The 25,941-nt window shown below is 44.5% G+C and overlaps 1 protein-coding gene across 8 annotated transcripts in view; it reads right to left on the reverse strand.

The window, feature by feature from the left end:
- Nucleotides 1-25,941, reverse strand: part of psd3l (pleckstrin and Sec7 domain containing 3, like) — a 343,652-nt gene that overhangs the window by 58,035 nt on the left and 259,676 nt on the right. For all 8 annotated transcript variants that reach the window (XM_078209687.1, XM_078209678.1, XM_078209697.1 and 5 more), the window contains one exon: nt 17,838-17,881. In XM_078209687.1, the coding sequence (XP_078065813.1) occupies nt 17,838-17,881 (44 nt within the window). The remainder of the gene's footprint in view (nt 1-17,837; nt 17,882-25,941) is intronic.

The raw sequence follows: 25,941 nt of genomic DNA on the forward strand, positions 1-25,941 counted from the left end.
ATAACCCTCCATCCTATTAAGCTCCATGTACTCATCCAGGAGTCTCTTAAAAGACCCTACTGAGTTCGCCTCCACCACCACTGACGGCAGCCGATTCCACTCGCCCACCACCCTCTGTGTGAAAAACTTACCCCTAACATTTCCCCTATACCTAGCCCCCAGCACCCTAAACCTGTGTCCTCTCATAGCAGACATTTCCACCCTGGGAAAAAGCCTCTGAGAGTCCACCCGATCTATGCCCCTCAACATCTTATATACCTCTATTAGGTCTCCTCTCATCCTACGTCTCTCCAAGGAGAAAAGACCAAGCTCCCTCAGCCTATCCACATAAGGCATGCCACTCAATCCAGGCAGCATCCTTGTAAATCTCCTCTGCACCCTTTCAATCTTTTCCACATTCCACATGTGGTCAGTACAGACTCGATGGGCCGAATGGCTTCATTTTGTACTGTAGGGATTCTATGATCACCAGGCCCGGAGGTGAGAGGTCAAGGTGTTTACCACTACACCATTAAGCCCTGGAGGCAATTGGCTAGTGTGTTAATCTACTGTGCCATGGGTCAGTGACCTGTGTCTCCATAAGACCATCAGGAGCAGAATTAGGCCATTCAGCCCGTCGCATCCGCTCCACCATTCAATCATGACTGATAAGTTTCTCAACCCCCATTCTCCCACTTATTCCCCGTAACCCTTGATCCCCTTACCAATCAAGAACCTATCGATCTTTGTCTTAAATGCACTCAATGACCTGGCCTCCACAGCCCTCTGTGCCAATGAATTCCACAGATTCACCACCCTCCGGCTGAAGAAAGGAGTCACATGCAACTCATCAGTACAGCTTCTGACCTTGATCCATTCAACCCATATTGATGGCAATTAAATGGCTTTCTTCATTTTTTTAAATAAAACTTTTATTAAAGTCTGAGAGAATATCATTCAATTAACTTTTTGTGTAAGAAGCCTTTAAAATGTGACTGTCTCATTTCTCATTATTACTGGGATACTGAGATACCAGGTTTACGACTAAATTTTTTTTTTAAAGTGACTCTTCTTGTTATTGAGGTTCCTGGTCCCAGCACGACACCACCAGACCTCGAGATTTACCCATTATACCATTCAATTGCGGGTGAAAGCCAGTGTGAATGATGAACTTCATATTCTCTATTCACACTGAATAGTTTGCTTACTACATTCCCATTCACGTCTTCCATTGTTTTAATGGTATGCATCATGCCACCCCTCCAGTCTTGTTTTACCAGTTAAAATAACTTGTGTAAAACAGTGACATTAGAATCTCAATTTAGATGGGTTCGGTTTAGGTACAGTGCATGTCAAATTCACTTCTTACCATTTTTTCCAATACAATATTTATACTTTAAAAACCACTACATTATGGGCTGCACAGTGGTTAGCCATGTCAGGGTTAGTACCAGAAGACCGGGAAGGCAAACAAAAACTGAAAAACTTTAAAGCTTAAAACCGACAGTCATGGACTGTGTTACGGTGGCTCAGTGGTCAGCATGGTTGCCTCACAGCACCAGAGATCCGGGTTCGATTCCCGGGCTTGGGTGGCTGTCTGTGTGGAATTTGTACGTTCTCCCTGTGAATGCTTGGGTTTCCTCCAGGTGCTCCTGTTTCCTCCCACTGTCTGAAAGACGTGCTGGTTAGGTGCATTGGCCATGCTAAATTTTCCCTCAATGTACCTGAACAGGTGCCGGAGTGTGGCGACTAGGGCATTTTCACAGTAACTTCATTGCAGTGTTAATGTAAGACAATAATAAATAAACTGTGATTTCTTAAAGAAAATTACTTTATGAAAGAGGTTTGTCTTGCTCTGTTCTGCACGAACAGGCAGTAACCACTCTTTTCTGATAAGCCATCACAGATTAAGTTAATCACATAATAGGAAATATTTTCTTTCCATTTTTTCATGGGATATTGGTGTCACGGACAAGGCCAGCAGTTATTCTCCATCAATACTTGCCCTCGAGAAGGTGGTGGTGAGCTGCCTTCTTGAACCGCTGCAGTCCATGTGGTGAAATTATTCCCACATTGATATTAAGGAAGGAATTCGACCCTTAGAGGATGAAGAAACTGTGATACATTTCCATGTGAGAATGATGTGCAACTTGGAGAAGAACATGTAATGCTGGTGTTCCCATGCATCTGTCACTCTTCTAGGTGGTAGGATTCATGAGTTTGGAAGGTTCTGTCGAAGGAGCCTTGACCGGTTGCTGCAGTGCGTCTTGTAGATGGTACACATTGCTGCCACTGGTGCATCAGTGGTGGAGGGACTGGGATGTTTATGGCAGTGGATGGAGTGTCAATCAAGTGGGCTGGATTGTCAAGCTTCCTGAATGTTATTGGAGCTGCACTCATTCAGACAAGTGGAGAGCATCCCATCACACATGCCTTCAAGATGGTGGACAGCTTTGGGGAGTCACTCACTCTAGAATATCCAAAGTCTGACCTGGTCTTGTAGCCATGCTGTTTATAAGATTGTTGCAGTGAAGCTTTCGGTCAGTAATGACACGCTGAATGTTAACGGTGAAGGATCTGGTGATGGTAATGCCGTTGAACATCAAAGGGAACTGGTTGGATCTCTTTTTTGTTCCTCTATTGGCTGTGGACACACAGTGATTCTGGAATCCTTTGCTGCAAGGTTAACTTTGATCTGGTATGTTTTGCTCTCTACTTAATCTGTTTTGCACAGATGTTACTGAAACCAATGTGAGCCTCAATCTTAATACAGGCAAACAAAACGGTTCAAGATGATTGGGATCATACGGAATTAAACCTCAACAGCATGCTCAACTGACAGTTATGGGGCTGACATTAGCACTCACTTATACATAGCACCAAAAATAAAACACAACAGGCCCGATTCTCCCATTACAATGTGCTAATTTTTTGGCATGTCAGGTTGGGAAATGCGCGTGTTGGCCATTTTGCGGGATTTGCACATGCGTTCCCGACACATGCATGTCTCCCACTACCGGAGAGCAGGCGCAGTCGAGACCACGCTGGAAACCGGCAGGAAGACCAGGTAAGTCATTTTAATCTATTTTTAATGTAATTTAAATGTGATTATCGAGCCCAGGACTGAATTCTCCAGGCACAATAGCAGATACCACCCCGCCAGGAGTATTTCACTCCGGCAAGGTTTAGAGCAGCTCCCCATGTTCAGGGAACTAGCGGGAGACCCTGCTGGAGTGAAGGGGGGGGCAAGTGGGGCCCCCTAGGGGGTCTGGCAGCGGGAGGGGTGGTGCCCTGGGCATGTGCACACTGGCATTGCCAGCCTGTGGCCCTGCTCAAGGGGCAAAGTACCCATGCACAGGGGGCACCTTGGCACTGCCAACCGGTGGGGGGGGGAGGGGGCGGGGGGGGGGAGGGAGGTGTTGGAGATCGGGGTGCTCCAGGACGGGGGTGGGGTGGGGGGGGGAGAGAGAGGTGTGTTGGAGGGACAGCACTGAGGGGTCCCGGGCTGGCCAGCGATTGAGCTGGCCAGCAAAGTGCGGACTGACAGATCGGGGCCACTGCGCATGCGCAGAGTTCCAGAACTATCAGACTCTGGCTTAAATCGCCCCCCCTCCCCCGCGAGCTTTTAATGATATTCACGACTGGGACTTCTGCATTGCACAGAGTGTGGGAGATTCGAGTCTGAACTCCCACTGAAAAAACAATCGTGAATTATACCAATTTTCCTGCAAATTTAGCACTTCCATTTTTTGGGAGAATTGGGCCCAACAAGTTTCCTCTACACCTGCCTGCATCTAGTCGTATGCTTCCTGAAAACTCTTCACTGATAAATTCCTGTGTCCATATTTATTATGGAAACTCCTTATGTAAACTTGTCACACTATTTAAATCTTCCCTGTAATAGTGGTTATAATGTCACTACTGGTGCGGAGGATGCAATTGCACTGTAACATGTTGACATATGCATTTTCCATTCTAAAGGTGGAAGTATGAATCTACAATGTAATCATATCTCCAAGTCATGTATACATGACTTCAGAACGTTGTCTGATTTAAATCCCCATGTGCCCCCCTCAATTCAACATGGTGTTCAGATGAAAGGGCAGTCCTCTATCTCGTTTTCTCCGCAACTTGTCTCAATTCCAAGTGCGCTAATGTTAGGGAAAAAATATTTAACTTTATATGGTTATAGTCTGCAGCGAATCTACTTACTGGTCTTCAAAATGTGACCCCATGAACTAGCTACTTGGGAAAAATTCAATGCCACAACAATTCTCAGTTACCCATGAAATATCCATTCTGGGCACATTGTCCACTCTTCCTGGCAGGACTTCCTCTTTTAACCACCCCAAAATCATAAAATCCCTACAGCCCATCGAGTCTGCGCCAACCACAATCCACCCAGGCCCTATTCCCGTAACCCTACATATTTACCCTGCTAATTTCCTGACACTAGGGTCAATTTAGCATGGCCAATCAACCTAACCCGCACATCTTTGGACTGTGGGAGGAGACCGGAGCACCCGGAGGAAACCCACGCAGACACGGGGAGAACGTGCAAACTCCACACAGATAGTGACCCAAGGCCAGAATTGAACCCGGATCCCTGGCGCTGTGAGGCTGCAGTGCTAACCATTGTGCTCCAGCTTCCTCCTTCTCTTCGTGTACAGATGCCTCTAGCTCATTCTCTATCAAGATGGAGCAAAAAATAGATTCTGGAGACACATCGAGAAAGCAAGAGAAAATGGGTGTAAATAGGTGAGAGACAGCGAGCGGGGGACATACAGTTAAGAAGAAGACAATGATTAAAGACTGGGAGAAAAAAGAGACAGTTCCAAGAGGCACATGTTTTATTTTGTCTGTGAATAACATCACAGAACTGAATTAGGAGAACATTTTAACAGCCCTCTAGATTTATGAGGCTTGCTTATTAAGCAATGCAGCTTTTAAACACAGCCTAATGTCCAAAAGTATAGACCAAAGTGCTTGAACGCAATGAATACTTCTTCACAATGCCAGTGATAAATCAAAGAGATTACACCATCCTCCTCCCCCCCCCCCCCCGCCCAGCACAACGTGCATTAGTCTAATTTCTTTCCCTTCTGATGTACTTCAGTAAAGAATATGAGTAAGGGGGTGATTAAATTTTACCATACGTTAATAAATAATGTACCTTTCAAACATCAGCAAGTGTAATCATCACCAGTTCCCTGAGGGAAGGGGCACAGAAAAGTCATCGATAGACAGCAAAACAGCAATGAAATTAATATCTTCCAAGATAAACAATTTCACTCTGATACAAACAGTCACACTGCAGTTGCACTATTTGTAAGGATCGCGCAAGAATTGCTTACCTAGCAACTCCACCAGAGATACAATCCCCTTGGGGTTTAGGGAGGCCTTCAGAATTGAATGCCATGAGAGCTTGTGAACAACAGAAGTATGACATTAGTGTACCATTAAGAATTTTTTTTTAAAAATCATGTTCTCTGCAGCTCTCTCAGTCTCAGCTCTCATTGTTGCCGGGCAGTCTGTAGGAGTCATTTTATTGCTCCTTCAGTGGCTTAAATGGGGTTTGTTTATTTTTACTCTGCGAACTTTTATGATCCTGCATTGTTTGGAGGAAGACTGGTTGGCAGGTCTTGTGTTCTGGACAGGTTTTTATTCCTTCCTATTGAACTTAAGGTTTCATTTTCTGTTTGGCTGGCAGCATTTTAATTTTGGAAGGGACATCAAGCTGAAAAGAAGTGTTTTTCGCTCTCTCTCTCTGGTTTTGGAAATTCTGCTGGTAAGTTGAAAGCAAGGCTTCTTGCATTCCTGAAATAGAGAGTCTGCTGTTGGTGGCTTGACCAGAGTCTCTACGTGGTGTTCTGGAAAGCTGCTCTGGGTGTATCCAGAGGACTGCTAGAAGTTACGGGGCTGAGAAGTCAGGGTTTCAATTCTCCAACCAAAGGACTCAGTTCCAGTATCACATGACTATTAGCCTTTGCTGTGTTAAACCGGTGGAAAGGGTCTTGGCTATTGGAAGTTTTGTTTGATTGGAACATTTTAGATATATTTGTTAAGGGTTATACATTATTGTGGTTGTTTTGATTTTGTTTGTAATTGCTCATTTTCTTTCTATACATGTTAACTGTATTATTAAATAAACTTTGTTTGATAAAAGCTCCCTAGTGGGTCATTTGAATCATACCTGAAGTGAAACCCACATTATGTTTACCCTAGCCAACTTCAAAGCACAAAATTTATGATCCAGGCGGGCTTCATAAAACACTTGATTTTCTGACCTGAATTATAACAGAAGTATAATCCAAAATGTGTTCTTGGAGTGTGGCAAAATCCACTCTAATGCCTTTCTCCCATTGCCCTAAGCAAATGAGAAATCAACTGCAAAGCATGGGGTTGGATTCACACCGAGTGGGTGGCTGATGCCCTTCCATTGATGGACGTTGGTGGACAAGTTAAGTTTTAATGACAACCTGACAACTTTCACAGTCACTTAGTCTGATGCCACCACCCAAATGATCTGATTTATTGAATTATGAACTATTTATATAAACTTCTTCAGATTTCTTCAAGGTTCAGCTACTAATCATCTTAACATTTCAGTCCAAAACATACCAGTTTCCAACTAGTCTTGGACTCAGTTATTCAATCTCAACTGTACTACACCTGTACAGGTAGGAGTACTATTGGCTTTAATGCACCTAGGACAGAAGTTGCTCCTCAGAGTTAAAGGTAAGTGGGGTTCAGGTGAAGATCAGTCTCTCCCCTGATACCATCCCCCTCACCCCAATGAGCTTCTGCCTTGTTGCAGACTGACCAGCTACACTCACCATTCTCCGAGCCTTCAATACATGATGTGCTTCTCTGGGGGCAAAACAGACATGAGCACCTAAATGACATGGATGTGTGTTTGTGTAACACCTTAAGTCATATTTTCCAGCCAAGCAGAGGGGAAATTGCTAGGGTTGAACAAGACGCATAGCAAAATGGGAACCAGCTGTTGCTTTTCATTCGTGGGACATGGGCGTCACTTGGCTAGGCCGGCATTTATGGCCCATCCCTAGTTGCTCTCGAGAAGGTGGTGGTGAGCTGCTTTCCTGAATCGCTGCAGTCCACTTCTGTGTGTTGACCCACAATGCCGTTAGGGAGGGAATTCCAGGATTTTGACCCAGCAGCTGTGAAGGAACGGCGATATATTTCCAAGTCAGGATGGCGAGTGGCTTGGAGGAGAAACTAGGTGGTATTCCACCCAGGCTGCACCTTAGAGTCATAGAATCCCTACAATGCAGAAGGAGGCCATTTGGCCCATCGGGTCTACACTGATCACAATCCCACGCAGGCCCTATTCCCGTAATCCTACATATTTACCCTGCTAATCCCTCGATACTAGGGTTCATTTAGCATGGCCAATCAACCTAACTAACTCACACATCTTTGGACTGTGGGAGGAAACCGGAGCACCCAGAGGAAGCCCACGCAGAGAACGTGCAAACTCCACACGGTGACCTGAGGCTGGAATTGAACCCAGGCCCTGACGCTGTGAGGCAGCAGTGCTAAGCACTCCTTGACAGTTAGGAACTTCACATTAACTTTTGGAAATTATGAAAATTCACCTTACAAATTCTTTGAAGAGCTGTACATTTTTGGTGCAGGTGATCTCTCTGCTGACCACTGAGAACCTGTACACAATGTCCTTCTTTCTACCTCGAGTGGAACATCCATTCCAAAAACGTAGTCGGCCAGGTATTTACTTCAGGTGGAACTGAAAGTAGACCAAGTCTCAATGTTGTGATAAAAAACACAACATAACTTACGCCTGGGGTTGGGCCTGTATATCCCTGCCCTGCATCAGTAGAGTTTGTTAGTTTGCCTTCAAGTGGGAGATGACTGCAGTTGCCACTCCGATTTACAGTCAATAATCACTTCAACCTGAAGCATCCAATTAGAGTCCTTCTGCTTCATCCAACAGCAAGGACCACTGAAACATGAACTGGCAAGAGCTGACCTACAGCTCCAAAGCTTGAGGTCCAAAGATGGGGTTGATTACAAGTCGATGGCACACACAAACGTGTAGGTAAGTGGGATTTGCAATTTAAGCGGTAGGTTTAACAGCGCTGCAGCAAAGAAAAATTAAGTACCTGCAATTCTAAATGGGAAAATCCCAAATTAGTGGGGAATTTCTAGTGACGAAAAGGAAGACACTGCACTTTGGAACGTTTAAGGTGAAAAACATTACCTTAGCACATCACAATCAATGCATTTTGCTCTTCAAATATAATCACTCTCGTCAAGTAGGTAAACAATTTTCATGCAGAAAAGTCCCACAAGCAACAAATAAATGAACAAGCAGTTAACCTGTTTTGGCAATGTTAGCAGAGAGATAAATATGAGCCAGGGCACAGGGAGAAAATATGAGTCAGGCCACTTGGAGAACTCCCCGTTGTTCAAATAGTCCACGGGATCTTGTGTGTTTACCTGAACAAGCAGATGGAGACTTGGCTTAATATCTTCACTGAAAGACCGTGCCACTCCCTCAGCGCTGAATTCAAGTGTCGGCCTGGACTAACGCACCCCTTGGAGTGGGTTTGGACCCCCCACCCCATATCTCCCAAATGGGGACTGCTAAGTTGCTAACAACTGAGCTAAGGTGATGATGCCTTGCATTCATTTGATTTCCGTTCTCTTTTTAAGACTGAAAATCAAAGTGAAATTTGAATTTGTAATAAGCCAAAAAAATTACCTCAACACTTCATCCCTCGCGCCCCACTCCCTAGCCTGGTTCACAGAGACATCCACTCTCTCCCATGTCCAATTCTCAGATACAAAAGGCTGTTATTTCACACGAGCTGTTTACATATGTGCAGACTGGCACACAGATGGCACAACAGTATGTTCCATTTTGAAAGGGACCCGGTTAAGAAACAAAATAAAGAAGCTTTGTGAAGCCAGGTTGAAACACTGGATGGGTTTCCCAGAGAGATTTACTTTTAGAGACAAAACTCCGAAAGTTGTTGAACTTCCAAAGTGGCGCCTCAAAATTGGGAGGACACATTTAAACCAATTCCCCCCCCAACCACCCCATCAGAGAGGTGAGAAAGCACCCCACCTTCAGGGAAAATATCAAAGCTTCACAAATGGTGGTGCCTGAAGACAGAGAGCAAAGAACGCACTGGTTGAGGTTTGCTTAATCGCTATGGAGATTTCCATAGCAACAGAGCAGTGAGTGATCTGTGCAATGGATTAGATGCTGTAAATTTAACATTACTTGGGGATTGAAAGTGTAAATACAGCAAACGCGCTCACTGATCCGAGTAATGAATTTGTAACGTTAGCACATAATCCCAAGACCTTTGAGAAAGAACCTTCATTAGTTACAGTGGCACTACATGACCACTATAACTAAGAAAATGACTGAAGGATAGATGGGGATAGAGGAGTAATGTTCAAATGGGGGAGGAATAGCTGACCGAGTGGAATGTCCCAGGTTTCCATGTTGGCAGTTTACACCAATAACTTGAGACTTAGCAATGCAACAAAATTGGCAAAATCGGCAGATGATACCATACCAGACAAGGACTAGAGTCTGAAGAAAGCAGATGAGGAACTAGAACAAGCCAATCAAAAGGGTAGAAGGGCAAATGCAATTTAATGCAGACTGGGGATAAGCGATGCTACATGACAAGGAGAAATGGACATTGCCTCTCCTTCATGATTGGTATGAGGGAGGACAGGCTTCCTTGAGGCCACCATCAAAACCCATTCCTCCGTCTAAGATGCACGGTCCATCTTGCCGAGGTGGACAACCTCGCTGCGAAGTGTGCAATTGAGAAATGGACGAGGGTCAGTCACCCGAGAAAGTTCAACAAAGCTAGACCTTGTTTAGGATTAGTTTCGGAAACCCAGTGGGTTTAACAAAAAAAGCGACGTCAGATTTGGTGAGAAGCTAAAGAATGCAATGTGGCAAATCTGTACATGTTACACTTGGGTATGTGATGACACTGTACCTATAAGAAATGTATTTTAGTCGTGTTTCTGTGCAGAATGCATTTACTAGTCCCTTCCATTTTAGCAGAGCTGTTTTGACTGGATCCAGCAGCACTGTATTGTTACTGCAACAGCATAATCGATCTTAATTGCTAACATTTGTTTTAATCTGAACTGATGTAGGGTTCTGTTATTTTGTGTTTTCCCTTGGGATATTGCAAAGTAGGGTTTGATTAGGATGATTGACAGATAAGATAATAGAACAAGGAACAAAGAAAATTACAGCACAGGAACAGGCCCTTCGGCCCTCCAAGCCTTCACCGACTATGCTGCCCGACTGAACTAAAACCCCCTACCCTTCCATATCCCTCTTTTCCCATCCTATTCATGTATTTGTCAAGGCGCCCCTTAGAAATCACTATAGTATCTGCTTCCACTACCTCCCCCGGCAGCGAGTTCCAGGCACCCAGCATCCTCGGTGTAAAAAAACTTGCCTCGTACATCTGACAGGGTGGGGGCGAGGCTTTCGCAGAGAACTCTAGGCAGTCTGTTTTTTGGGACCTTTAAAGACAAGTTGCTTTCTCTGTATCTCTTGCTGTGTTTGACCAGCATCTGCCAAGAAATAAGCCTTTTCCTCTAAGATTCTACCGTTTGGGTGTGGAGCTTTCTCTGGAAGTTGCTGCATGAAGATTAGAAGACTAGTGTCTATCAGGATCACTCTCCAGGAGTGTCGAAAGGCTGGAAATCAAGTACCCACGTGAGCATCTTTGGTTTCTGTGCTAACTGGTTCTAACGACGGGATTCATGCCTGGGAGGACACTGCTAAATTGGAACAACAGAGATAGCCAGCTGTTAAGAATTGTACTTTGTCTCGCTTAAGTAGTTTAATTGGTAAAAGTTATGCTAATTCTTTTTGTTATATTCTAACTGTGTTCTTAAATAAAGTTTGTTTTGATTAAAGCTTCCTAGTGGGTCACTTGAATCATACCTGGAGTGAGACACCTTATGTTCACCCTAATGCCAAAATCACAGAGTCCAGCCTAACTTCATCAAACACCTTGGAGTTTTCCATCTGGTTCTTAGCAGGTGGCAAGTACTTTTCTGGACAATGTCCAGAACGTGTTGTGATGAAGCTTACTGAAAATTCAATAAAGGGTTTTAAGATGATTAAACTACAAGTTAATAATCAAGTGTTTTCTGTAACACACAAATTGGAAGCGCACTTTCTAGAAAATAAATGCAGAATCGGATACGATTAGGGCAGATTTGGTAAAAATTCAATAAAGCCATTAGAACTGACAAATGTGGCTTTTCGCTGTGCAGACATCTAGATTTTTGAGTCTGTTAAAGATTAATAAGTAGTTTAGTGATTAGGGATAGTGTAGTAATGGAGAATAATTGTTCCCATCATGTCAGACATCATCTGACATCCGATCCAAGTATCAGATCATAGCTTTGGGAAAGCAATAATTTCTAAAATAACAATGTAGACATGTGGGTTTATGAATTAGGGCTCAGACCCTTGTCCATTTTGGAAAAGACAAAAAAAAAATTGGATTGGTACAACACCTCAATGATACCTTTCAGAAACAGTCCACAAAGAAATTCACTGATTCATTTCACATGCTGACGCTGGGAGCTACCCACTCACTATGTGTTGAGTATCAGATTGGGACTTCAACCCACAATGCTCTGATTCAAGGGGTGGGATTTTCCAGTCACGCCCGCCCCGAGACCAGAAATTCCCACCTTTAAATGGCCCGCCAAATTTTCCATCCCCCCCCCCCCCCCGCGACGATACTCCACGGTTCGGGGGACCGGAAAATTTACCCCAAGATGTTTTTTCTACCAGATTTAGGCCACACTGGTGTCATTCAGTAGAAACCGGGTCTTCCCCAGCTGTTAGCCACAGTAAATCCTTCAGAACTACTGCAGGCCTGTGCACATCAACATTAACAATATAAACAAAACGCTGCAAACATGACAACTTTAGCTCCAGAAAACATGCAAACTATGCCGCCCGTATAGACTTATGTAAAATGGACTCCAGGTCTGAATGGGAGAGTGGATGAGACAGAAAGCAGGGCTAAGGAGGTGGACTTTGAGAAGAGAGAGGAGGAGAGATTGAGGGTTGGCATCCATGGTGGGGTCAAAGGAGGTTGAAGATGATGGAGTAGTGGTAATGTCACTGGACTAGTAATCTGGAGGTCCAGGCTAATGCTCTGGGGGCATGGGTTCAAACCACACATGGTAGCTGATGGAATTCAAATTAATAATCTGCTTAAATGCAAGGAGCGTAACAGGCAAGACAGATGAACTTAGAGCCTTAATGCATGCGTGGAACTTGGATGTGGTTGCAGTGACAGAGACTTGGTTAAAAGAAGGACAGGACTGGCAGCTGAATATTCCGGGGTATAAGTGTTTTAGGCGAGACAGAGGAGGGGCTAGAAGAGGTGGGGGAGTAGCAATACTGGTTAGGGAGCATATTACAGTGGTACAGAGGGTGGACAATTTGGAAGGAGCATGTAACGAGCCACTGTGGGTGGAGCTCAGAAACAGAAAGGGCGCAGTCACTATGCTGGGGGTATACTACAGGCCTCCCAACAGCCCACGGGAAGTTGAAGAATGGATGTGTAAGGAGATTCTGGACAGGTGTAGAAAAAATAGGTTTGTTGTAGTGGGAGACTTTAATTTCCCTCATATAGACTGGAAATCCCTTAGGGCTGGGGGTCCGGACGGGGAGGAATTTGTAAAATGTGTCCAGGAAGGTTCTTTGGAACAATATGTTGATAGAGAGGGGACTATACTGGACCTAGTACTGGGGAATGAGTCTGGTCAGGTCATCAAAGTTTCAGTGGGGGAACATGTGGTGAACAGTGACCACAATTCTGTAAACTTTCGGATAGTCATGGAAAAGGATGAGTGTTGTCCTATGGGTAAGGTGCTGAATTGGGGGAAGGCTAACTACAGCTGGATTAGGCAGGATTTGGTGGCTGTTGCAATTATATAGAACGTTGGTTAGGCCACATTTGGAATACTGCGTCCAGTTCTGGTCGCCACACTACCAGAAGAACGTGGAGGTTTTGGAGAGAGTGCAGAAAAGGTTTACAGGATGTTGCCTCGTATGGAGGGTATTAGCTATGAGGTGAGATCGAGTAAACTAGGGTTGTTCTCCCTGGAATGACGGAGGTTGAGGGGCAACCTCATAGAAGTTTATAAAATTATGAAGGGCATAGATAGGGTGAACAGTTGGAAGCTTTTTCCCAGGTCAGAAATGACAAACACAAGGGGTCACAAGTTCAAGGTAAGGGGGGCAAGGTTCAATACAGATATGCGGGGGACGTATTTTACACAGAGGGTGGTGGGGGCCTGGAATGCACTACCAAGCAGGGTGGTTGAGGCAGACACGCTAGGATCATTTAAGACTTATCTAGATCGCCACATGAACAGACTGGGAATAGAGCGATACAAACAGATGGTCTAGTTAGGAACATATGCTCGGTGCAGGCTTGGAGGGCCGAAGGGCCTGTTCCTGTGCTGTATTGTTCTTTTGGGTTTTTTTGTTTCTTTTTTGGGTATGCAGGTAGCAAAGGCACGGGAAAGGTTTGGGTGGTGGAGTGGCTGAGTAAAAGGAAGAGGTGGGCAATGTTGGTGTGGAAGCAAGCAGCCTCATTGATGGATCGGATAGAATGGTTCAAGTATCAGCTTTCCTCCGTACACCAGATGTTTGGTAACCCTAGAGTCAGCAAGTTGTATGCTCAAGCTCAGTCTTAGCACTCTGCGCTTGCTACACATTGTATTTGGGATGTTACTTCCATTGGGGCCTTATCTAAATCTAGACTTGTAAAGCCTGAAGCCATTTCTGTTTTCATTCCTCACTACAAACTGCCCTTTTGCCACTAACTCCACCCCTCTCCCAGGCTGCAACAGACCATTTACAACCCTGGTGTTAGGAGTCCAATATGAGCTTCTCACCCCACATCCGCACCAGAGACCACCTATTGCCATCTCCAATCCATCACCTGACTCCTCCCCAGCTTAGCGGGACAGGTACTGGAACTCCCCACAATGCCTCTGTTGCCTCTAGATTTGATGAGACTGATGTATTCCTGGCTGGCCTCCCACATTCTATCTTTCAAAGAAGAAAGCAACGTATGGATGCCAGGAGTTTTAAGGAGTGAATTTGAGAACGTATGGCCTGGGCAGCTGATGGCACAGTCCCCACTGGCAGAGCGATTAAAATCAGGGATGGTCAACAGTATCAAACTGGAAGACTGCAGATACAAAGAACAAAGAACAGTACAGCACAGGGACAGGCTCTTCGGCCCATGTGCCGATCATGTTGTCCTATTTAGATCAACCGCCTGTATCCCTCTATACCCTGCCTGTTAATGTGCCATACCAGATAAATCCTAAATGTTGCTAATGCATCTGCCTCAACCACCTCACTTGGCAGTGCATTCCAGGCCCCCACCACCCTCTGCGTAAAACACTTCTCCCGCACATTTTCACTGAACGTTTCCCCCCCTTACCTTGAACTTGTGCCCCCTTGTAATTGTCATGTCTGCCCTGGGACAAAGCTTCCAACTGTTCACCTTATCTATGCCCCTCATAATTTAATAAACCTCTATCAGGTTGCCCCTCAGCCTCCGTCTTTCCAGGGAGAACAATCCCAGATACCTCAGAAGCTTGTGAAGCTGGGAGAGGTTGGGGAAATAGGGAGGGGGAAAGGCCACGAGAACAGAGACGAGAATGTTAAAATTGAGGCCTTGCTGAACCGGACATCAATTTAGATGAGTAAGCACAAAGGTGAGCAGGGCTTGACGCGAGGCAAGTCATGGGCAGCAGAGTTTGGACAATGTCAAGTTTACGAAGGGTAGAGTGTGGAAGGTCGGCCAGGAACACACCGGATTAGTCTAGAGGTAACAAAAGCAGATAAAGGGGAGGAGTCAGGTGATACAGTGGAGGTGGGAATAGTGGTCTTGGTATGTATTTGGGGTTAGAAACTCATATCAAAGTCAAACATGACACCGAGATTATGAACGGCCCCGTTTCAGCCTCAGATGGTTACCATGGAGATGGATGGAGCTGGCGGCAAAGCAGCGGAGTTTGTGACGAGAATGAAAACCGGAGCTTCAGTCCTTCTGAAATTTAGTTGGAGGAAATTTTTGTTCATTTTGCACAGCAAATGAGACACCTAATCGGGCAATTTAGAGACAGTAATGAGGTGGTGGTGAGCTGGAGCGCTGTTCCATCAGCAGACATGTGAATTGTTGTGTTTGACATGATGTTTCCAGGTGATATCACTTGAGGAGCATGTAGGTGCGATTTAGGAAGGCTCCAATGATGGATCCTTGAAGAACAGCAGAGGTAACGTGATGGGAATGGAAAGAAAATGGATTCTCTGGCTATAATTCGGTCGATAAGATTGGAAAGAGTACAATTAGCTGGAAGATGGTGGAGAGCAATTGGAGGAGGATCGTGCGATAAAGCACATCAAAGATCACAGACAGATCTGTGAGAAAGGACAGACAAGCTTTGATAGTCACGTAAGATGCCATTTATGACTTTTATAGGAACCACTTCAGTACGGGAGCAGAAACCTGATTAGAGGATTACAAACAAAGTTATTTATTTGTCACAAGTAGGCTTACATTAACACTGCAATGACGTTACTGTGAAAATCCCCTCCGGCGTCTGTTCGGGTACACTGAGGGAGAATTTAGCATGGCCACTGCACCCGATGAGCACATTTTTCGGACTGTGGGAGGAAACCGGAGCACCCGGAGGAAACCCATGCAGACCTGGGGAGAACATGCAAACTCCACACAGACAGTGACCCAAGCTGGGAATCGAACATGAGAAAGATGAGCACAAATTTTGGAGGCAACAGCATGCTCAAAAACCTAGGAGTTGAAAGGTAGGTTGGAGATGGGTAAGGATGCAGGGACCAAAACTTGCATTTTGTATTTGAGAGGGGAGATGACAGCAGATTTGGAGGAGAGTGGGACAGTACCTGAGGAGAGAGAACCATTAACAACGTCAGCTAATGTGGGAGACAAGCAGCTCGGTTGGGTGGTCGGAAAATGAGTTGGAATGAAGTTGAGAGCAGGAGGTGGGTGTCATGGGTAAGAAGAGCTTGGAGGGGGCAAGAAACAGAGGAGGAGAGAAATTAGAGGAAGATTCAAGTTCAGAGCTAGGGCTGGGGGAGCCATAGAGGAAGCTTAGCCGAGTGGGTTCAGTGAAAGGAGGGACACTGCAGAGGCAGATGATCGGATTGTCTCAATCTTAGTGACATTAAGCCCAGGAGCTCCTCACACTTATTGTCGGAGACGAGGGTGGAGAAGACCTGGAGAAGGGTTTAAGGGGACTACCTGCAGGAGAGCAAGAAAAGCAGTCGGGTGATATCTTTGAACTCTAGGGTAATCCTAGAATAGTGTGAAGAGTTTTGGCAGACAAGGGCGGGGACTGGTTACATTTTAGGTGGATCGGCCAGATCTGGTGGTGAAAGGTCACAGTGGTACAGTGGTTAGCACTGCTGCCTCACAGCTTCAGGGACCAGAGTTCGATTCCTGCCTAGTGTCACTGTCTGTGTGGAGTTTGCACATTCTCCCCAGATCTGCGTGGGTTTTCTCCAGGTGCTCCAGTTTCCTCCCACAGTCCAAAGATGTGCAGGTTAGGTGGATTGGCCATTCTAAATTGCTCCTTAGTGTTCCAAGATGTGTAGGTTAAATGGACTAGCCATGGGAAATGTGTGGGGTTACAGGGATAGGATGGGGGAAGAGAGCCTGGGTAAGATACTCAGTCAGAGAATCAGTGTAGATTCAACAGACTGAATGGTCTCTTCTGTACTTTAGGGATTCTACGGGTCAAATCCTGTTTTCTGCCATAACCGTCAAGTCTATTCCTCTTGGACTTATGGGAGCAGACATGAGAGAAAGTCCAGTGTGTGTGCGAGAGAGAGAGAGAGAGAAAACAAAGGCAGCAAGTAGATGAGGAGGAAGTAGGGGCCACACAGTGCAAAGTCAATACAGACCCAGCGTCAGAGTTAAAGGTGGCACCAACTGAGGGAAACTGACACAAAAAAAAAGTCCACTGGAGATTTCCAGCCTATAGACATTAGGCTGACAAGCTAACATTCAAATGATAAAAACCCAACCATGTTGACAAAATGACAAATACTTGCTTCACTCTCCAAAGTTCCAGGAACGGGGAAGAACAAAATGAAATGAAGCTGTGAGACACTGCTTGGAGGGTTAAAGTATTGGTCCGCGCATGGCAGGTTTCCAATCCAGTCCGCATGTGCACAGTGTCTTCAGTGAAATGTGCTCGGCTTAATTGGTACCAACTTGGTACTTTAACCGACAGGCTACTTAACATTCACTTCTTTTTGTATAGTCCTTTCAAAGCCAGAGAAAAGACCGGTGCAGCGAGCTGTGCTCTGCGAAATCGGTATGTCGGCACTCCATCAGGTTAATGGGTGAATGTGCTGCTTGGTTTACACGCCAACTGACGCTCGATGCAAGGGTCAGCGCAAACTAAAAAGGCTTCATTCCTCAGATCATTGTTCCCTCAGCAAAAGCAAAAACAAAAGGCCAATGATGTAAGTCAGTGCTCGGCAGAAAATTCCTCTGCCTTGCAAGGAAATAAGAAATAGGCAGGCTGAATAACTACAGATCCAGCCTTAGCACTAACCAGCATATTAATCAAGTCCGATCTCCCTATTTCCCCCATCATGAGACTGGGCTGGTTATCCAGGTGCATGGAGGTTGAAACATAATTTATCCCATGTTTTAAAAAAAAGGGTGGCAAGGATGCCCAACTCTATGAAGACACGTCTGCAGGAAAATAATATCTTCAGTACTTACATTGCCCATTCCAACTTCTCGTTTTTGATTGAATTGTACAGTGCCTGCAATGTAAACAGAAGCTCCAAGTCATTTGCTTGTTTGTTGTCTGAGAAGCTATCAATTACTGCACTGTGCTGTAACACACACTCAATTAAATCATGGCAATAACTGGGTTGAACAGATCACATTAATATACTAGGCGGGAAAGGGTTTTTAAAAAAAAGGCTCTCCTATGGTGTATTTGCTGTAGGTGCAAGTGATAATGTGCAGCTACCCACTGTTATTGAAATGTAAGTGGATTTCCTCTGTTCCATTGTAATTCATCTCAAAGACTCAATTTCTTTATCGACATTTCTTAAAACATCTCAGAGTTATACTTGGCCTCAAAACACAGAAATGAAAGTGGAAATCTTGTATTTCCTCAAGTCCACTTCATGAAAAAGAAATATTTATTTGAAGTTTTGCTTGTAGCTAATGAGGAAATGGGAAAAGCATAGTTTGAGACCTGGACGTGTTGTCAATGTAACTACTGTTCTCTGCTGCAAGGTTCTTGTATTTTGTCTGTGGAGATGGAGGACTTTTTGGAGAAATTTCAGAAAGTCGCTACAAAAGATTCTTACTGTAATAGGCTGTTACAGCCACAACATTTTTGCTAACTTCATATGAACCTGTTACCAGTTTTAACTCATGAACTGCCTAAAGCATGACAATTTGCTCTTGGCAACTGCACACTTTTAAAGCAGCAATATTCGGAGCACAATTTGGGAACAAGTCGAATCCCGGCCAAAAATAAAAGTGAAAAGGAAGGATGGCAAACGAGCCGGTCTCCAGGATTTGAGATCAGCTGGACGTAAAAAGGTTTATTCCTGCAAATTCTTTCCTTCCACTGTGACATTCAATATCTGCGTCGATTAGACACACTGCATGCCATCCTCCCTCCACTGTGCCTCGCTCATTCAGCATCCTTGCAGAACTAACACGATTTGTGTTGGACAAATGTTAACCAGACTGCCAAACCACCGGGAAGGTGAATTGTCAAGAGATTTCCTTGCTGATGAAGGTGAATGCAAACTTTCCTCGATATAAACTTACACACCAGGACTGAACCGGGGCCAGGACTAAAAAGTCAAGGAGAAAAATTCTGCCTTTAGACTCTCAATTCCCTTTACAATATTTTTCCGATCCTGTTGCACAGGTAACACGCTCACGTCTGTGAGGGCCAGGCAGAGGTGCAAATTCTAAGTAATTAATAATAACGCATTCGAAATGGGTTAAGGAATCAGGCCAGAGTCCAAGCCTCCCCCAACAGAATTATTCAGAAAAAGATTAAATTTGCCCAACTGTAAGCCATTCACACACAAAAATTAAATGCCTGTTTTACACACACTAAACTACCTGAGCCAGAATCTCCAGTCAACGTTGGGTTTTCTAAGGGGGAATTTAGCTTCCAAATGAATGAAAATCAATTCTTTGTTATACCAGTCACAGCTCCCTTGCTTTATGTCCTGCTTTACTCTACAATGCATGTTCTAAACAAAAGGTGTAGTAGTGCCTGTGCTTCACAGAAATAGCATATTCCTTTTCTACCGTGAATTATGAGTGCTGCCGCTCCTTTTACTGAGCCGAAAATAAGAACCCTTAAAATATTAGTCTTCCAGGATCTTTCTGGCTGGAATTAAATGCGGCAGTTAGTTAGGGGAGCTATTAAATCAAACTGAGAGAGCGGTGTTTTGTCATGCTACTGCTTTGGAGAAAGCTTAGAGATAAATAACAGACGCACTCCACAGTCAAGAAACAGAGATAAAAGATATGAAAAGATGCCATTGACAAAATGTACTAATCATCTCCCTATCACAGTTCAGTAAAAACCGTTCACCGTCTGCATTTCCCAGTTAGTGGGATCAGATTTGTATTTTCTCTCTAGTACCTTGCCTGACGAGGGATGGGCAGTTGAAAATTCGGACGAGTAGGAGGTCTTCAAAGACTTAGACCGGCGAGGTTGGTGTCTCAACTCATCCCGCTGATACCTGACTGACCCGCCACTCTGCACCCGGACCTTGCTGGTCCCTTGTACGCTATTCACACCGATCATTTCCCTGAAGGCACTCGCTACCTTCTCGGTGGTCCGACGGGCGAGGGGAATCAAGGAGGGACAGTCTCAAACCGCAAGCTCAGCAATCAGCATCTGATCGAGAGGCAGCCGCAGCAGCAAGGAAGCTTCAAAAGAGAAGTGTGTCTGCCTTTGCTTGCAATTTTCTACACTGTTTGGATTTGGACTGATCACTGGGGTTGCAAGTCGCTCACACACACACATACAAAAACCATCCCCTGAATGGTCCGAGCCAATGGCAAGGGGCCAGGCAAGCAGTTCATTTATATTCCAAATAGCAACACAATTGTTCCTCTATCCATGAACTGCAAGCTCATTAAAGGGAAGCAATGAGATACAACTAATAAAAGATTCTAATAGTCCATCAACTACATTTGGGGAACTAAATTGAGCTCGAATTAGAAAAAAACAGGGTACAAGTAAAAATCATGCATCTATCTGACATTCTGAAAATAGTTTAGGTACATTCTTGAAGTGATTATGAGCATACTTTAGCTGCTTTGTTACAGCAAATAAAAAAAACTCATTGCAGAGAAATCATTTTACTGAAACCAACATTGTGGGTCCCACAGATAAGATGGTTATTGTCCATTTTAATCTTCACTTTCCTTTTTGAGTGATGGGGGACTGCTCACTGATTATCCTGCCTACCTCTTTCAAACTCCCTGCCGTCTTCCCACAAACGAGAAGCGGACTGTCTTATGGTCTAACAACCTTGTGCATCGAATAACAGGCTTTGTGCATCAAGGTCTTTTTTCCAAAAAAACGTGTCTCAAGGTTTTCTCCCCAGAGATCTTTCTCTTTCATACTCCCCCAACCTCCTCACTGTCCTTGTTTTTCTGCCTCTCTCAAGGAAGTGCACAGCAGTGGGAAAAGTCTTATCATAATTCTCCAGGCAGCAAGAGTGTGGGGCAGGCTTGATGGAGCAAATGATCTTTTTCTGTCTGTCATTTCCTTATGTTTGTAAGAAAAATGAATACATTGATCCCCAACGAGCATTACCATCTGGAATATGCTGCCTGCGAGTGTGGTGGAGGCAGATTCAGCCGTGGCTATCAAAGGGGAATTGAGAGGAAATGGGCTTGCGAGGCTACGGTGAAAGGGCCTTGGTAGCGGAGCTGATTAAACTGCTCTTGTGAAGAACCAATACGGGCTTGATAAGCCAAACCTATTGTAAACATTCTATGATATGAGGGCACAACCTCAGGATGATGGGATGATCCTTTAAAACAGAGATGAGGAGGAATTTCTTCAGCCAGAGCGTGGTGAATCTGTGGGACTCTGCTGCAGAATGGTGTGGAGGCCAGGTCATTGAGCATCTTTAAGACAGAGATAGATAGTTTCTTGATTGATAAGGGGATCGGGGGTTATGGGGAAAAGGCAGGAGAATGGGGATGAGAAAAAAAATCAGCCATGATCGAATGGCGGAGCAGACTCGATGGGCCGAGTGGCCTAATTCTGCTCCTATGTCTTATGGTCTTATTTGATGTCTAAATCAAAACACTTGCTACAAATAATCCAGAATGCTACTTTAAGAGCAATCCCATAATCAATTCTGGCCCTGGGTTACTGTCTGTGTGGAGTTTGCACATTGCCCCCGTGTCTGCATGGGTTTCTCTGGGTGCTCCGGTTTCCTCCCACAGTCCAAAGATGTGCGGGTTAGGTTGATTGGCCCTACTAAAGTTGACCCTAGCGTCAGGGGGATTAGCAGGGTAAATGCGTGGGAATAGGGCCTGCTTGGGATTGTGGTTGGTGCATCATCCTGAGGTTGTGCCCTCATATCATAGAATGTTTACAATAGGTTTGGCTTATCAAGCCCGTATTGGTTCTTCACAAGAGCAGTTTAATCAGCTCCGCTACCAAGGCCCTTTCACCGTAGCCTCGCAAGCCCATTTCCTCTCAATTCCCCTTTGATAGCCACGATGGGCCGAATGGCCTCCTTCTGTACTGTAGGGATTCTATGATAACCCTGAAAAGATGGTGTAGGTCACTATTGTACCAATTCCTAGTACAGTCAGATCAATTTTGACCCTCTCCCTTCATTTAAACAGTGACAGGAAAGAATTTCATTCTAACACGTTAAAGTGCTTTGATCCCAAACCTGAAGCAAAAATCAAGATCATGATCCTTCTGAAATTAATAAAATTCCCAAAAGAAAGAGGCAGACCTGTTTAAAACCTCCAGTCTGTGAATTCAAGAGAGGGTCCTTTTTTTAAAAAAAAGTCATATGTTTGTGCCACCTCATCGCTGCTTTAATTTTGGCACAGGCAGCAAGCACTGTGCAAAGCTGAATCCAGTTGTCAAGGTGAGGTCATGGTGTAGTGGCATTGCCACTGGACTAGCAGTTTCAGGTTCAAATCCCACCCTGGCAGATGGTGAAATTTAATTTTAATGAAAACTTAAAACTAAAAGTCTAATGATCTACTGATGACCATGAAGCCATTGTCGATTGTCATAAAATCCCATCTGGGGCACTAATGTCCTTTAGGGAAAAAGATACAAAAGTTGGCGGTCACGTACCAACCGACTCAAAAACAGCTTCCTCCATTGCTGCCATCAGAGTTTTGAATGGACCTACCTTGCACTCATTTAATATTTCTCCACACCCTAGCTATGACTGTAACACTACATTCTGCACTCTCTCCTTTCCTTCTCTATGAACGGGATGATTAGTCTGTATAGCGCGCAAGAAACAATGCTTTTCACTGTATACTATAACATGTGACAATAATAAATCAAATTAAACCAAGTATGGAAGGAAATGTGGCCTACATGTGATTCCAGATCCACTTTTAAATGCCCTTTAGAACGAATTGGCCTAGCCTAGTAAGCCACTCAGTTCAAGAGCAATTAGGGATGGGCAACAAATGCTAGGCTTGCCAGTGATGCCCACATCCCGATGCAAATTTTAACTCGGGAGGTGCTGGGGAACAGGGAGTCAGTATAAATTAAGAGGGGCAGTGCAGACCCTGGTGCAGAATAGGATGTGGACGGTAGAGTTACAGATCACCTGAAATTTAAGGAGGGTGGAGGATTGGAGGCTGATCAGAAGATCACCAAAGATCACAAGGACATTGATGAGAGATCCAATGCAGATGGGATGGGATAGACGATATTAAAGTAGAGGAAGAAGCAAGTGATCCATCCGAGTTAAATACGGTGATTTAATGAATCTGCGTTGTGCAATGTCGACACAAATTCATACAGCAAATCTGGCCACCAGGAACATCTTTGAATATCAAATTGTCTCAAAGCATGTTAATAGCCTGAAGAGGCAATTGATTTTTACTTGACAATTTTTTCTTGAATTTTTTTTGAACTGAGTGTCCTGACAAGATGATCCATGGAAGGGAGGGTTCACTGCTTCTGACAAGGCAAGGCAAATAAACATTAGTTTGAGACAGTCAATAGCTCAGAATGCTTCAGTATTCTTGTCCAGTCACGTTCAGTTACTCCTCCAAGCTGCCTTAGCGGATGGCATCACTGTGCCAACAAAGAAAACTTTAAGTAATCAAAGTAAGGGAGGCGATGGCCCAGTGGTATTATCGCTCGACTATTAATCCAGAAACAACTAATATTCTGGGGACCCCGGTTCGAATTCCGCCTAGGCAGATGGTGGAATTTGAATTCAATTTTTTTTTAAAATCTGGAATTAAGAATCTACTGATGACCATGAAAGCATCGTCAAATGTCGGAAAAAACCATCTGGTTCACTAATGCCCTTTAGGGAAGGAAATCCGCTGTCCTTACCTGGTCTGGCCTACATGTGACTCCAGGGCCACAGCAATGTGGTCGACTCTCAACTGCCCTCGGCAACTAGGGATGGGCAATAAATACTGGCTAGCCAGCGACGCCCATGTCCCACGAATTAATAAAAAGAAATGCAAGAGAGCTGTGGTTCCTAATGGCAAGATTTTCCTTTTATCATCATGTTTAATAGCACTTAAATGGGGGGGGGGGGGGGCTGGATGGATGATTGGGGGGGAATGCATAGACACCTCCCTTTACAGTTCAATAATTCATCATGTTTTCCATTAAGTTAGTACATATAGTCTATAACTTGCAGAGGTCATGCACACAATGAATTGTAATAGGTTACATTGACTAATGTAAAGGTAGAAAGTGGGCAATATACTTTTCCCACTATATTTAATGGCTGGAGGTGGTTTACCAGCTCAGTCAGGTAGTTCTATGATAGATTTATTCAACATCAATACCATTGCAAGATCATTTATTACCTTCAGATCAATCAAGGATGCCCCAGATTGATTACAATGCTGGCTAAACTGCACAGTTAAGATGAGAAACACTGGCACTCAAGGTGAGAGAGTTTAGATATTTAATTTGCTCTGCATGTATAACTGATTATACAGGAAATACAGTACAGATACAGGCTATTTGGCCCAATTAGTCCTTGCCAGTGTTCATGCTCTACTCAAGCCACCTTCCATCTTTTCTCATCTATATCTATCAGTGTCACCTTATGACGCAGCAGTGCTAACCACTGTGAGCGGCATGGTGGCACAATGGTTAGCTGTCTGTGTGGAGTTTGCATGTTCTCCCCTCGTCAGCGTGGGTTTCCCCTGGGTGCTCTGGTTTCCTCCCACAGTCCAAGGATGTGCGGGTTAGGTTGGTTGACTATGCTAAATTGACCCTTCCTATTAGGATACGTGGGGTTATGGGGCTAGTGACTGGGTGGGATTGTCGTCGGTGCAGGTTCAATGGGCTGAATGGCCTCATTCTGCACTGTAGGGGTTTAATGATTCTATACTTTATTCTCCTTCATAAGCTTATCTAACCTCCCCTTAAACACATCTATATTATTGACTTCAACCACTTCCTGTGGTGGCAAGTTTCACATTCTCAGCACTCATTCAATAAAGAAGTTTCTCCTGAATTCCCTATTGGCGACCACAAAAGGAAACATTCTTTCTGCACCCACTCTATCAAAACCTTTCACCATTTTAAAGACCTCTATTAGCTCACCCTTCAACTTTTTCCAAAGAGAGACCCAACCTTTCAGTTCTTTCTTTTTACGTATGCCAACATATTTGATTTGATTTATTATTGCCACATGTACTGACATACAGTGAAAAGTATTGTTTCTTGTGCACTATACAGACAAAGCCTTCTATTCATATTGCTCTATAAGAGTTAGAGTGCAGTTTTAAATGCATAGAACGAGAGTAAATAATTAGAGAACATGCTGGGGACAGCTCGCGAGAAATCACAACGCTCTGGCGCCATCTTGTATTTCTGGTTTCATTCTTGTAAATCGTCTCCTCCTCAGTGATGTTATATCCATTTTATAATATGACAACTGGAATTGCACACAGTAGTCTCAAAAGTCGTCCACCAAAATTTGATATGGGTTTAGTATAACCCTACTTTTCAATGATATCCTTCTAGAAATAAATGGCACGGTGGCAGCGTGGTTAGCACCACTGCCTCACAGCGCCATGGACCCAGATTCAATTCCAGCCTCGGGTCACTGTCTGTGTGGAGTTTGCACATTCTCCCCGTGTCTGCGTGGGTTTCCTCCGGTTTCCTGCCACAATCCAAAGATGCGCGGGTTAGGTTGATTGGCCTTGCTAAATTTCCTCTTAGTGTCAGAGTAAAAAGGTTCGGATTATGGGGATAGGACCTAGGTGGAACTCGATGGGCCAAATGGCCTCCTTCTGTGCTGTAGGGATTCTATAAAACCTAGTGCTTGGTTTGCTTTGCAGCCAACTTTTGCCACTTATGGTGAACTTTGTGGTAAAGTTTGTGGTGTACCTGACAGTCCCAATTTTACAGGATGCACTCAAAACAATTTGTGGCAATGCTTCAGGCAGGTTACATGGGCTATCCATGCATTCGACTGAACTACCACCCACATCTGCAGCATCACACACACACCCGTATGTGCGCACACAAACACACACATGTATGTGCGCACGCACACACACACATGTATGTGCGCACGCACACACACACATGTATGTGCGCACGCACACACATGTATGTGCGCAC

Source organism: Mustelus asterias, chromosome 1 (assembly GCF_964213995.1).
Source record: "Mustelus asterias chromosome 1, sMusAst1.hap1.1, whole genome shotgun sequence".
Classification (NCBI taxonomy): domain Eukaryota; kingdom Metazoa; phylum Chordata; class Chondrichthyes; order Carcharhiniformes; family Triakidae; genus Mustelus; species Mustelus asterias.